At 28.1% G+C, this 16,371-nt stretch overlaps 1 protein-coding gene across 1 annotated transcript in view; it reads left to right on the top strand.

Annotated features, from left to right (window-relative positions):
• The window catches only part of LOC113373543 (Down syndrome cell adhesion molecule-like protein Dscam2), a 273,188-nt gene that overhangs the window by 160,235 nt on the left and 96,582 nt on the right, over positions 1-16,371 (top strand). The window contains exon 6 of the mRNA XM_026613836.1: positions 7,898-8,021. Within this exon, the coding sequence (XP_026469621.1) occupies positions 7,898-8,021 (124 nt within the window). The remainder of the gene's footprint in view (positions 1-7,897; positions 8,022-16,371) is intronic.

The following is a 16,371-nucleotide window of genomic DNA, read 5'->3' as shown; positions in this document are numbered from 1 at the left end:
TTTGTGGCGGATGTTTCTGACTGGGTTGATAGCAACGGTGGTCAATATATAGATAATGGAACTTATGGTGTGTAGGATGACTATAAAATTATTTATCGTTATCACAGATTTAATTAAAATCTTAAATGGTGTAGGTTAAGAAGTTTTTCCATGATCCAACTAATTAAAATTATATTAATTCCTTCTTATTACTTATTTGGACTTTTCAGGACAATGTTAACTTATGCTGTAATTAATGATACATTGTTAATTTCAGTGGGATCACCATATCACATATATTAAATGCTTAAATAGATTAATTAAATCAAATTATTTTCATATCTGAAATATTTTTTATTTTAATTATTATCCAGAACCTTTATCCATAGATCTGACGATCTGCCTGATTATCCTTAAAAGTCCCTTCTTCCGAAATGGCATGGAGTGAATGATGTAGTTAGCTAGATAGTAAGCTTATTTTATTTTAAAAATTATTTTTATTATTATTTTTTATATATACATATGCAATATTTTATAGAAATAATAAATAAAAAAAAATTCGTTGAAAAATTAAATAATTTTGGCACTTAGTGGTAATAATTTCAAAATGTTAGAGCACTAATATCACAAAAAGTACAAATATTTATTGCTATTGATTACAATACTTATTTTTTATCAGTTTTACAATAATAATATGAATTTTCGCAAACAAAATATAAGTAATTTAAATAAATAAATTGCTAATAAAATCTAAGTATACTATTAGCAACATTTGATATTTAAAAACTCCTTCAATAAGTTTTTGATTTCCTAAACCAGTTACATTTTAACCAATTACCAGTTAAATTTGGTTAACTTTTATTTATATTCAAGGCTAAAAAAAATTCACATGGTTTTGTGCGTTTAAACAAAATACAATAGATAAGTATTTTGAATTAGCATACATTGCTCTTCTATGACATCAATTATCAATTACAAAGTCAATTAAAGCTGTTTTGTTTATTTATAAACTTGTAATGATATAACAAATTTTTGTTTTGCACGCCATGTATACTGAAATTAAAAGGCTTTAGTTTATTGCATGCGCAAAAAGATACTTTTTTGTACAATAATTATTTAATTTGTAGCGTTGCCAAAAAAATCATTTGGAATTTGTCCAGAAAGAAACTATATTCGTTTTATAGGCAGAGACTTTTTAATTCAAGCTTTATTAAAAACTCATTCTTTAATGCTGAAGAAATAATTACAAATAAACCGTAAGGTGTCAATTTTTTAATAAATGGCTAAATAAATAATGATTAGTAAAATGCTTACTAAAATATATTAACTATTTATAAAACCAACAAGTTGCATCATTATATTTTGCATGGAACTATAACAACTTAAACTAATTATTAAAATAAAATAAAACAGTATCAATCAATCAATCTAACGAATTTTACATTAATTTTTGTTTAAAGAACTTTGGTTAGGTTTACCGAAGAAATCAAGAACAAACTCCAAATGATTTTTTGTTTTTTATGTCTCAATAAAATTAGACTTTTTATTTTTATTTATCATCTAAATTAAGATATCAAAATAAGTTTTTTAGAATTGTATTTAATATGTGACGTTATGGTAAGGATGGAGCACTCATAATAAATTATGTCACACTCTTATGATATTTATCGATATTCCATATTTGTGGACTTACATACTTGCACAATTTTTTACAGTAAATTAGCGCTCCTAAAATTAATTTAATTAATAAAGTCAACGTCGAACAAAGCATTTAAAAGTATTATATTGAACGTCTAACTGATTAATTTGAGACTTGATCATCTTGATTTCTCAGATTTCTTCAAAGTACATAAACTAAATTTTTCTGTTGCAGCCTGAGAGGGCAAATCGCAATCAGTTCAAATATTAAAATTCTGTTTTAAAACTTGAACATATTTTTAATCAGATTTTTGAAGTTCAAATATATTACATAATTTATAGATGCCTTTCAATTCTTGATCACGATCTATATTTTGTTGAGACATAACAAGCTTTTTCAAGCACTAATAATTGTAACTATTTTTTAGTAATCTAAATTAAATTTATATTAGAAACTAATTCCCATTTTGACAATTTTAGATGGTAAATATTTAGTATTACCATCTGGAGAACTGCACATAAGAGATGTTGGTCCTGAAGATGGTTATAAAACGTACCAATGTAGAACTAAACACAGACTTACTGGTGAGACAAGATTGAGTGCAACCAAAGGCAGGCTGGTCATCACTGGTAAGTGGGCTAAATGTCCCAAAGGCATGGTTTAAAAAAATACTCAGTTTTTATTTGGAACTATTTAAACTATTGTGATATGACTACATTTTGACGATTTAGGATTAAAGATGTTTAAATCGTTCAATTCAATGTGTTTCGAAAATAGTCAGTCAATTTGAAAAATAACTTGTGATATTTCTGATAGCATTTTCTAAAGATTTACTTACAGAACCATTTGTTTTTTCTTTTGGATTACAAGTATACCTGTATTTTTTTTCGTCGCTGCTTAATTAGTATTAACGTCACATCGTTAGATTTTCTAGGCTATTTTATCATCTTTCATGTTTATGATTGCCATTTCTTCATAGTCAAGTTATTTGGTATTAAGACGAGTCTTTGTAGATAATAAAGTTGAAGGTCTCAAGGAAAATTTTATAATACTATGGCCCTATAGAAAAGTGGTTTGAATATAAATAAAAATAAGTTTGAAATAATGAAATAAATCATGTACAAATTTAATAAATCAGAAGATACAATTTTAAATAAGGTCAAATTTCAAGTCTTATTTATTGAGGCGAATATTTGCACACCGGCAAGTTTTCGCAATTTCCCTTACTACAAATGCCATTCACACCTAGTCGAATGGTTCTCGTGTTCAATTTTCTTTTTGAAAAGTATTTTCGTGATCATGGAACCTATTTTTCGTTTTTGGTCGTCTTTTTTTTGACTTGATTTTTGGTTCCCCAATTCACTTTGCGTTGCTCCAATTTGCTTTCTACTTTTTGGAATAAAAAAGTGAGATTTGGGGAACTTACCTGAAGTGAAATATGGATGTAATATTAAGGTAACAACTTAATAATTTTCTAAATGTTTGCAGGTATCAGAAATATAATTAATCACAATAGTTTATGTAGAAACAAATAATAACTGAGTTTGGTTTAATGGACACTTACAAACAACCAGTGTATACTTAGATTAAGTTTTTAACTTAAGTATTCTGGTTGTACCTGCAAAATCATTGTATAAGAAATTTGTTATTCATTCATTTGCAAAAAACATTTTTAAGTTGTTTAATAAATTATAGAATAACCATTATTTATTACAGTAATAATAAGCTCTTTTTTATCATAAACATATAGTATCACCTTAAAAAATTTTTTTTGAGAATTATTTAACAAATTTTGCAGGTATTTAGTTTTAATATAATCTACTTTAAAAACAGTGTTAAATGAGTTTAAAATTTGATCTGGAATCATTATTATACAATTCCGAAAAAAACATTATATCAACTTCGTGGTTTTATATTGCTTCATAATTATAACTTTACTCAATTACAAAAATTAATGGCTATATTACATATAAAAACAAGCGACCTAGTGCACATAATAAAAAGTTGACTACATTTCAATTCATCATACCTCAAGTTAAAAACAATTTGCATTTATTAATATTTAAAACATATGTATTATGCTTTAAAATTGAGACGCAAAACGACCTCATATGGAGTAAATCATGTCGATGTCAAGGTTTTGATATACTCATTGTTTATTAAATGGATTAATTATTAATGCCGATAAGTTTACAAATGCAAATGTTTAAGAATAATTATACGGGATTACTAATGAAAACTTTCACAGCTAGGCTTTTTTTCTTTCGTTCTGATAATATTAATTTAAGTCTACACATTTTAATAAATTTCCTTAAAGTTCAGATTGTTTTATATTTTACCTAATGGGCATATTGATAATATAATCATTATTATAATAATATTAAATAACAGTCTAAGTTATTTTATCATCACTTTTTAACAATTGTTAGCTTAGGTTTTCACCATAATATTATAATAGAATTTAATGAACGTTAATTGAACATTCAGAATCATTTTTCATACTAGTATCATTCAGTCGTATTTTTTACTTGTGTCATCAATAATTATTCCTTAATATTTTTATCATTTAGTATTCAAATTTTATCCAGATAATTTTATTATTCTTTAGGAAAAAAGACGATTAAAATTAATATTACCATAATGTACTATTTAACACTGTTTATTAATTTTATACAACGAACTTACAAAAAGAAAGTAATAATTAAAAAGTAATAATTACGTTGTATAAAATATGGTAGATTATTTTGTTAATAAAAAATTATATTTAGTCATATGTTTAATTGTTGACAAAACTTTAATTTTATATTACAGTTAAATTTTTACAGATTATTTCAAATGATTTTTTTTATCTAAACATATGGCTAAATTTTTGTGTGTTATAAAAATATGGAAGTTACTGTTTTTTACTAGTAGTATTTTACAAATAAATCAAAAATAAAATTATTTATATATATGATATAACTTTCATATTTTTATTGCTACAATCATAGACATAATATATCATATGAATATGCTTTTTTAATATGTTCAAATATGTAATAATATTCAAAATTATTTGTTGGTAATGAAATTTTTGTTATGTTTACTTATTTTAAACAACAAATATAAAGAAGAAAGTCTATATAAAAGATTATCAACGTTAATCTACAATTAGTATAATTAAAATGCTTGTTTTAAATTTATTTATTATAAATGGAATCGTATCAAGAGTAATAATATAAAAGAAGACAAAAATTATGAATGATGTAGGAAAAAATCTTATTTACTTGGTGCAATATATCAAAGGCATTTAAAATCAGAATACTACATTCAATTATGTTTCTTATGAATCTCAAATAAATTTTGAAAATAGTTAATGTATACGATATATGATACTATTGTACAATTAATACATTTATAATTTTTTCATTTAACTAATATTTTAATAAAAGTACTTACTATTAAAAATTTCAAGCACACATACAAAACTAAAGTCTTCTCTATTGCAAATGAGAATCTTTGAACTTATTTTTTTGCACAAGTCTAAAATTTTTTATAATGTCGAATATTATATCTTACATAAAAATTAAATGAAAGTAAATACGTAAATTTTTAAAGACAGAATAATATTAAAATATTTATAGTCATTTTAGTAAATGTAATATGCTTTTAAATGACTAAATAATATTGTATGCATTTCTTTGAAAGAGCAGTTTGAAAATTTGTCATTTTGATTTGTTATAATCATGGAAATGAATGCTATATTTAAACATTTTAATTAAAGTTTTAATTGAAAAGAAAATATTATTATATAATTTGAACATATTTGAAAATATTTGTAGATTAGTCATATAACATCAAATGCTTATATCGCACGCTTATTGTACTTGTTTTGTAATGTTTTACCACAGTTCACTGTTTTCTCATTATCATCAAAACACATGACGAATCATCATATGAAAATAATTATTATAACAAAATTATCGATTTTATCAATATCAATAGCGATTGCTGTAGCAAAATACCATGTTGTGATTATGTAATGTTAATTTTTACTAATTGGAAACTTGCATCAAAATTTAAGAAATTTTTTCAATTCAATTATATTTATTTTGATAACAGCCTAATATAATATTTTTTTATAAGTATAAATAAGTATAATCAAAATAAAAGTAGCTTAGTTATAAACTTTAAAAACTTGCTTGAACACTTTTCGAAATAGATACTGATGAAGACAATGACGCAAAGACTCAATGAAGTTCTATTTTTTAATTTGCCATTATTTTGGAAGTACTATTTTTAAATTAATTATTCAACAGTATATAGTTACATCATTTCAGAATTAAGTATAAAAGGTATTTATAGTTATAATACTTCAAATGTCTTCATATACCAACTTATAGCACAAATGACTACCAGTTTAAATATAAAGACATCTTATTATATAAATTTTTCATGCAAGTTCTCCATGTAATAGTAATTCTAATGAGTATTTAATTTTTATTTATATTTTGAACTGTACTAAAACATTACTATTAGAATAAAAATGTATGTTTTTTTTTAAAACAAATATATTCTGATGACTACAACAAGACCTAAGATCAGAAAATGTTTGTTCGCCACTGCCTGAATGTTGGGATAGGGTACCCGGCCGGCACTAAAGCGCGAATTAATTTTTTTCTAAATATTTTTTATTTTTAAATTAAATAAAATTTTATTTTTTAATTGATTGATTTTTAAAATAATCATATTGATTCTTCCCACAATTTAAATGATGTTTCATTGATTGTTTATTATATTGTTGAATGGCATTTTTCCTTTTCATACATTGTGATATGGAGATAACTTTTATATGAGAATAAAATGTTGTACATTACCCTGCTTAAATAAATAAACTCTATTTTGGAATACATACATCCAAAAAAAAATACTGAGTGTAACCAGCATTAGTTCATCGTTATAATTACCAAAATTATTTGAATAATAAGTTTCTTAAAACATATATTCTTTCACATTATCATTCGGATTTTTTACGTGTAATTTCTTTCATTCTTGCCTTTTCTCCTAGCTATCATCTTGTGGCAGTCTACTCAAATTTAGTGCGACTGATTTTTTGTCAATACCCAATATAAAAATAAAAAATATAATTAGAATGTCAGTATCTGTACTATATTTTACCCAGAACCTGTTGCAAGTGTGTCACCACGTTTGACTGCTGGTGACACTACCAGAACGGCATCTGTCGGTAAAAGTTTTGGAACCACTTTGCAATGTCCAGCACAAGCTTTTCCCGTGCCTAAATTTAGGTGAGATATAGGGATTTGCTTGATGAGTTAGTTGCTTTTAGCTAATGTATATTTTGCTCGTCTTCTAATATTTGGCATTACATACATCATTTCTACAGTTTTTATTATTTTGGAAGCCTATCTATAACTTATCTCTACTTTTGGCTTGGCGTAATTTAATTTTTATGAATATTTTTTTAATTTTGATATCTTTTTGAAAATAGAACCCGTTGCCAGTGTGAAACCAAAATTTCCAAGTCTGGACAAAAGTCGAACGTTTGAATCCAAACAATTTTTAAGTGTGACTTTGCTATGTCAGGCACAGGCCTTTCCTGTTCCAGCTTTCAGGTGAAATACGTATAATTATAATAAAATCGTATGATTTAGTTTGTCTACAACCTATAGCACTTTTAAATCTTTTTATATTCAATTTTTAATGTTATGTGTAGAGCCAGTCGCTAGCGTTAAGCCGAAATTTTCTTCGAGCGATACAGGTAGATCATTCACTAGCAAAAGCTCTAAAAGTTTGACTTTGCTTTGTCCAGCCCAAGCTTTTCCCGTTCCGAATTTTAGGTATGTTCATAAATTAATTAATTACACATAGAAATAACAATTAATTTGAATAAAAGCACGGATTAGTAAAGATTTTTTTCCGAGCGTATCATCAAAGTCTCTTAATTTTGTTGAGGCAGTGGCATATATAAGACGAAACAAAATTTTAACTTGGGCTTTGATAAATAATTTTTAATCGTTGATAGAACCTGTCGCAAGTGTTATGCCGAAATTTTCGTCTAGTGAAACTACAAAAGGATTTACCTCGAAAAGCAATCAAAGTGTCACCCTGTTATGCCCTGCTCAAGCTTTCCCAGTACCCTTATTTCGGTAGGATATGTTTCAAAATTAAAAATACTATAAACAATCTTCACATCCTTATTCCAACATTTTTGGATTCGGTTTAGAATAGTAAAACTTATGTAAAAAATATGCCAAATTCGTAACTTTAAATAATTACCAGAACCAGTCGGAAGCGTTATGCCGAAATTTTCTTCAAGCGACACAACAAGAGGTTTTACAACAAAAAGTGAAATGAGTGTTACGTTGCTATGCCCAGCTCAGGCATTTCCAGTACCTTTCTTTCGGTATGATTTTTTTCGTAGAACCTTATCTTAATTCCAACATTCTGGTTTTGTCAAGTAAAATCTATTCTATTTGAATCTTAGATTTGTTTTGATTAATGTATAGAACCAGTTGGAGTGCGTGCTCCCAAATTTTCAACTGACAATCGCGTGAATTCGTTCCTGAGAAATTCTAAAACGAGCTTTGCATTACTATGTCAGGCCCAGGGATTCCCGGTCCCAAGTGTGAGGTAGATTGAAATCTATATCAATTTTGTGAATTAATTTTAATAAATATATAGAACCTGTTGGTGTGAAGAAACCGACTTTATCTAGTGATGCGACTAGTATATCTTACACACGTCATGTAGGACACGGGTTTGGGCTACTGTGTCAGGCTCAGGCTTTTCCTGTACCTAGATTCAGGTACTCTTTAGTAACTAAATAGGCATTTATTTTCATAGTCTTTGTAGGAAATGGTATTTTTGCTCTTTCTTTGCTATAGTTTGAAGAATGTGATAAACAATATGAAGAAAATATCTTAAAAAACGATCTGATCAATTCAGAATACCATGCCAAATACAGTACGTTGGAGCTACGATTTGCACTTAAGTTCTCTATGATTAATGAATATTATACCGCTTTATTGCTGGCCATATTTCTCTCACATAGTTGGCAAAATACGTTCGATAATTGTAATATACTAAATATAATAATTAATAATTACGCAGAACCTGTTGGTAGCAAAGCACCTACATTTTCAACAGACGTATTTGGATATTAATAGCTTTGCTGTATTATGTCCTGCCCAAAGCTTTCCTGTTCCTTCTTTCAGGTGCTCTACTTTTTCGCTATTAATAAAAAATATATATGCCAATTTCATAATGCTTTGAATCTAAAATCCAAATCACATTAATTTAGTGTCGGTTCTGGTATACCGGTAAAGAAATACATTTTTAATTATATTGTTAATATTTTTTTCCGACACGATTTAGAGCCCGTAGGTGCAAAAGCTCCAACTTTTTCATCTGATTCCAAGGGCAGTATTTTTGTGCGCTCGGTAGGACATTCTTTTGCCTTACTTTGTCAAGCTCAAGCGTTTCCCGTGCCTAGCATAAGGTAAATAAATTGATGAAAATATTTTTTATTATATATTTGTTTATAATTCAAAAGCCTTAGACTATCTTACTTGGAATTATTGTTTTTTATACTAACTTAAGAGTGAGTCCTATGCAGGAAATAGCCACGTTTTTATAACCGACTCATAAAGAAGATTTAGAAATTTCATGATTAAATTGCACGTATACATTGTTCAAGTTTATTACGTTTATCCCAACGTTCAAGCATAGAAAATACGATTCAAAAATGACAATTCAGTGTAGTTATACCCATTATTCAAAAAATTACTATAGAGCCTGTTGGTGCCAAAGCTCCCACTTTTTCTTCGGACTTTCAAAGCTTTACAATCAAACGCGCAGTCGGTCAAAGTTTTGGAATGCTATGCCAAGCTCAAGCATTTCCAGTACCTATATTCAGGTATATTATAGCACATTTCATATTGAAATATGAAAAAAGTAGATATTTAAGAAAAAACCCTGGTTAATACTGAAGCTATAAAATTTTGACTAGTTTGTCGACCACACAAAGCCAAACTCATGGGCAGTGCTGATAAAAACTTTCTTGAGATTTTGAATATGAATCGCCAAGTTAAAAAATTAAATAAAACAAAAATTCACGGCTAAAAAAGCTTTTACTCGTCGTCTCTCTATAAACAATTTACGCATTTATCCCGCTAGGATCAAAATGTTGAAATATTTCTAAAGTTGCCAGCTACAAATTTTCGACTTTATGTTACATTTCTTAGCCATTTGATCTACCACATTTTCACTAAACAATGTATTAATATAAAATATTATTCTTATTTTACACAAGCATTTTTATACACTGGGAGAGTAATGAAATTTGATTTATACATTTTTTTTCAAAAATTGTGTATAAATTCAGTTTTAAAACATTAAACTATCCAATTGAAATATTGAACAATCTCTCCTCTTAGCATTTCCCAAATAGGGACACCCATCGATCACAACTTTATACTAAATTTGTATGGTCCATGCTGTGTATTTTAGTAGTAGGTTAAGTGTTAAATATCCCACCATTCGGCGTATATCCAAATTACAATTAGATTTTAAAACTTTGAGAATTATTTGCTAGAGCCTGTAGGCGCGAAAGCTCCTACGTTTTCGTCTGATTCTTCAAGCTTTACGTACAAGAGAGGCATAGGGCAAAGTTTTGGCATCTTGTGCCAGGCCCAAGCGTTTCCCGTACCAGCATTCAGGTATAGATTAAAAAAGTAACTTTATTTTTTTGGGGTCTCACTAATAATCAGCAATACTTCAAAAGCTTAAACTAAATGTTTTTCATAATTCATTTTGTTAGCACCAGTCGGTGTGAAAGCTCCGAGCTTATCATCAGATTCGCATATATTTTCATACACACGGCATATTAATCAAAGCTTTGGACTGTTGTGTCAAGCTCAGGCCTACCCTGTGCCAACATTCAGGTAAACATAAGCGTATTAAAAGTCATTTGAAATTAAAATTATTTCAGTATTTAATTTTAATATTATGAAATCGACATAAAGGAATATAATTTTTTATAACTCATTTTTTCTATAATTTTTAAACAGAACCTGTAGGATCGAAACCACCTACATTTTCCACTGAAGCCATGAGTAGCACGTTTAGAAAATCGTCCGGTCAAAGTTTCGGTTTACTTTGCCAAGCGCAGGCGTTTCCCGTCCCTTTATTCAGGTAGATTGGCAAACATCTCAGTAGTTTTTAAAAATTTGCACATAAAGATTTTTTCTCATTTATTTCGTTATGTTTTTCGGAAATATATAGAACCAGTCGGATCAAAAGCACCAACATTTTCTACAGAAGCTAAAAGCAGCACATTTCAAAAATCTCTGGGTCAAAGTTTTGGCTTACTTTGCCAGGCCCAAGCGTATCCCGTCCCAATATTCAGGTAGATCTGTAAACAGATATAATGGCATTTAGCAAAAAATATTTTTTTTATGGTTTGCATAATGCTTTCACATTTTATAATTTCTTAGCTCCGGTTGGCGCAAAAGCTCCTACTTTTCCATCAGATTCTAAAAGTAGCACTTTCGTCAGACATATTGGCCAAAGTTTTGGTTTATTGTGTCAGGCTCAAGCATTTCCTGTACCAAATTACAGGTACTTAAAAAAGGATTTACTTTTACTAATTTAAAAATTGTTTCGGTTTTTTGGTACATCTTCCCAACGGCAGTGTCAAAAAAATAACGCTTAATATAATGCTTTAAATATATTTTAAATTAAGAACCCGTTGGACCACGACCGCCTAAATTTGCCTCTGATGATAAATTATCTTCGTTTGTTCGACATTCTGGACAAGATTTAGAATTGCCTTGCCAAGCTCAAGGTTTTCCAGTACCGAAATCTAGGTGATTCTTTTTCGATTTTGAGATTACTAGACTGATTTTTTTTTTAAATTTTATTGTTCCATTTTGGTTATTTTTTTCTGTTTGTCCTTTACGTTTCTGTAAAATAAGCCTGAATTCTGGTCCCTGACAAATTTTCTTCTACATTCTAAGTATTATTGAAATTGATTGCCATATTTTTATCAAAATAAATATATAATTATTTGATATTAGAAAATGCTCCTATATAAGTGATATATTTTTGAATCACTTTTGTTTGTCAATTGAGACAATTAAATACCACAAATTTTAAATAAACTTTTTTCAATTAGGAGTCTAAGATATGTTTTTGTCCTAACCTAAACCATTGATGGTGTGATTATAACCGGTGACAAAAAAACAAAGACAAAAATTTGTGAAATCCTGGACGCTTTGATTATTTTTTCCTATAATGAATTTTATATTGGTTGTTGGCTGAATTGGATTACGTCAATGATATTATTATCGAATTATAACATAAACATCAAAATATAAGGCAAAATAGTCCTTGATATCTTGAAGTTCTTTTACGTTCGGGCACTGGTATTGAAATCAATTATATATAATAATTTAAATAAAGCAGTTAGTTTGAATCTATATTTTATTGCTAATAGCTCCAGTTAGTGGAACTGCACCGAAAGTATCATCATCCTTCAAATACAATGTACTAGAAGTGCGGGTAGAAAATTCTGTGGCACTATTTTGCCAAGCCCAAGCTCATCCTTTGCCCAGTTTTAGGTAATGTTCAAAATATTCAGTTCCATTATATACACATTATTTCAAACATTGCTTTGGAACCTATTTGGGTCTAAGTTTTTGCATTTTATTCGGACTTTTAAAACTTTACAACCAAACGCTGAGTCTATCAAAGTTTTGGCATACTATGCCAATTTTATTAAATTCTAGTTATTTTATGATTTTTTCTGATTCGACATATTATATCCACGTACATAAGGGCAGTGGCTTTAACTAGCATTTATAAGCTGTATTTATAAAGGCTATATATATTCTTAGAACCCACAAATAATATCGGTCCGAGAATAGTTGGCGAAAGATCTTTGGGAAACTTATATTGGGTCGTGTTGAACAACCCGTCTATCTAATGTGCCAAGTCGTTGGTTATCCAGTACCATTCTTCAAGTAAGATTTAATTTATTACTATATAAAGGGTTTGTTATACAGGATTCTGAGTATTACGGATATAAATTATAGGATATAATTTTTTTCACAAACAATAAAGTAGATAAATAATGTGGCCTTGTAGTATGACCTGAGCTCGACTGCCAACTTGCAACATCATATGCAACAAGTATTATTCAAAAGCTTCATGATGGGTTTGGTCGTTTCCATGCAGAATTGGCCCACCCTGGAATTTAAATGATTTTCAAAAAAATCCCCATTTTTCAACTCCCCAGCACATTATTTGACCCAGATATAATTGAAAATATGCGAAAGTCACTTTTTTCTGAGTCACTTTTATCACAACTATAAGATAACGATAAACAAATAACACAATTTCATTCCCATCGATGTGGATATATTATTAATAACAATATTGTTAAATAATTATTTGTTAGTCTATGAAAAAGTAAAACTTTTTCCGTTTAACTAGTAGGATTTTCGGGTACGGTTAAAAGTAAAAATCTATGTTTTCAGACATTTTCGTTGACTCACTTTCGTACTTGCAAAGCTCAAATATACTAAAATATCGTTCTGAGTTTTAAGATGCATCCAGGCATTGGCTTATTTTTCTTTGACTAAATAATAATTACTCATTCGCTTTGCCACTTGAAATACTTATAATGCATGACGGTTATAATTTCGATAAAATTTTTGATTCAGTTCACAAATATATACAACATATTTTTAATTATCATACAGCTCCAACAAATAACATCGCACCTAATTGATGGGCGATAAGTTTGGTTGGAAGATTATCCTTGGTCGTGAAAACAGCCTAATTAGTATCATGTGTCAAGTCGTGGGATACCCTGTTCCAATATTTAAGTGAGTTTCTTGAACAAACTAATTTATTATATTTTAATTTATCGTTGCTTGTTGCGAATTTAAAAAAATATGTACAGAGCCTTTATTGCGTTAATGATTTTTTTCTTACTGAAAAGACGTTATTATTAATTTTGGCTCTGTATTTTCAGAGCCAACTAAAACTTAGCACCAAAACTAGTAGGCGAACGAACTCCGTGGAAAATTCTTACTGGAAACTCGGTTCAACACTGTTTGTCTTGTGTCAGGTTGTCGGATTTCCTGTACCTAGATTTCAGTAAGTTTTTCAGCGATATTTTAATAAAAAGTATAAAAAATTAAAAAAATTAAAAAATTAAAATGCACTATTCCGCTTTTCGTTCTTTGTGCCGATCGCCCTGTAAGCTCAACATAAAGGCAATTATCTTTAGAATTAATTATGATTTTTTTTTAAATTTTGTTAGAACCAACTAGCAATATAAAGCCAAAAGTACCCGGAAAAAAGTACGAGGGCGGCGAAATCGTATTTCGCATTCTGGAAAATCAGTATTTCTAACTTGCCCCGTTGTAGGATTTACCAGTACCGTTTTCAAGTGGTTATTAATTCGATAATCATAATTTTGCAATGTGTTTTCCAGTAGTAAAATGTAAAATTATCACTAATATAGTTCTACTTATAGTTACAATTTATTAAAAATCTAAGAAAATGAAACAATCACAAGTAAACTTCAAACCCTATTCCACCGAAGGCATTGGCGTTACATATAACAGGTTTATTAAGTAACTGAAATTCCTATATTTTGCAAATTTCAAAAAATTACAGAACCCACAAGTAATTTACCTCCGAAACCAATAAATGACAAAATTGGATTTAATAAAATACGAATGGTGGTGTCGGAGAAAATGTTGCTTTGGTTTGCCAAGTGTTGGCTTTCCTGTACCTTACTTTAAGTAAGTCTAAAAATATTAGTAAACACTAATTTAAAATGCGGTTTAAAAATTCTAATATGAATAAAAAGACAATCTTTTTATTGAATATTTAACATAGATCAAAGTATATCTTGCGTAAAATATACTTGTGTTAGAATCAGCAAATTTTTATTTTAATTATGCGCATTAATGATTTTGTACACATAATACAAATAAAATAGTATATTTTATGTATTTTCATATTAATTAGTTATGAAATTCTCAAGCAAGCGTTTTTATTTTACTTACTATCATTTACATCTATTGAATAATATCTATCGATGAATAGGTTTTGAGTTACATGTGTTTGCACTCGCTCAAATCTTACGCAATAATCAATTATATTAATAGGAAACGAATATATTGAATTCAGAATTTTATCGTCGATATATCATATAATTGAAAAAGGGCTCAGATAAATATATATTACATTTATTTAACAAAATAATGTACTCGATTATAAATGTACAAATGTTTCAAGTAAACCAGTTTTTTCTTTCCCGCTTTTTGGATAATATACATATGTTCTATTATCTTGTTCAATTTATATTAAATCCTAACTCATTAAGCAATTTTTTTTAATCAATTCTAAAACTTGTCTTACGTCTTCAGCAGACAATGCTCAACCGAATCAAAAATTTCACTAATTCACTATTTTTTTACAATTTTTTGTAAATAGATCAATCTAAAAATGTAATAATTATTTTGTTATTGCTATTAATTATAATTATCAAACTCATAACAAGTTTGATATTGAATTGAATATACTAGGACCACAAATAATAATATATCAATGAAAAATTGAGTTTTCATGTTACATCAAAATATATACTATCGTAGAAAGTACTAACTAGTAAATTTGGCGAATTATTCTCTTATTATTGTTATATCTGATAAATAACATATTATTAACGAATATTATACTTATGATTTTTTTGAATTTATTTTTTATAATTGTGCTAATAAATTAATCTCCAATCATTGATTTTATTTATGGTATATTTACTACATTTTTCACTGAAGTTTGTGTCGTGTGTGAAGCATTGTGTCAAAATCAGGCTGTGGCGATGAAAATTAATCCTTTGATTTACACTCGAATAATAATTGGATAAACTTTTCCAGAACCAACGAGCAATATTGCTCCAAAGTTTGAATGACAAATTCGGTTTCAACAAAGTGTCTAACCGATTTGGCACCCCGGTTGCTTTAGCTTGCCAAGTAATTGGCTTTCCAGTGCCATATTTAAGTAAGTCGTTACTAGAGAAGCAAATATTAATTAAATCGTGTATTATGATCATTGGACACCCTTATTTACCTGGTATCGGGCAGTGGCGATATCATTAATTCTAACATATTTGTAAATGGAAAATATTAACATTTGTAGCTCCAACAAGTAACATTGCTCCAAAAGTACCTGGTCAAAAGTAAGACGGAGGGAAAAATTGTCACGACCAAACAAAATTCAATGTTTATTTATTATGTGAAGTAGTCGGTCATCCCGTGCCTTATTTTAAGTAAGATTTCCTAAATACCCAAAATATATTCAAAATTAATAATTGAGAATTAATCCCTATTATAAGGTAGTATATTCAGATTGATATAGGGTTACATTACGTGTTCATAACGAATGTTGATATAATATAATTATATGTTGGGTATAACGTAAGTATATTTATTAGTTTTATTACTGGTTGAAAAATATAATTTCTAAAATATTTTTATAAAGAAATTCGAATTTTCGGAGTTGTCTTAACTTTCAATTTTTTTTTCATTTATTGATTTGATTTCAGTTATTTGTTCAGGTGAAGATGCACGGAGTTAGAAGTAATTTAATTGCGTTTTATGGAATTTTTTAATATATATGTATATATATATATATATATATATATATATATTTAAAATTACCTTTGAGTGCAGTGT

This window comes from Ctenocephalides felis, unplaced genomic scaffold, assembly GCF_003426905.1.
Source record: "Ctenocephalides felis isolate EL2017-DRISC unplaced genomic scaffold, ASM342690v1 CF-g0.4_SCAFFOLD_00845, whole genome shotgun sequence".
Lineage (NCBI taxonomy): Eukaryota > Metazoa > Arthropoda > Insecta > Siphonaptera > Pulicidae > Ctenocephalides > Ctenocephalides felis.
The sequence above is the reverse complement of the archived record's forward strand: the minus strand, read 5'-3'. Positions and strand labels throughout refer to the sequence as shown.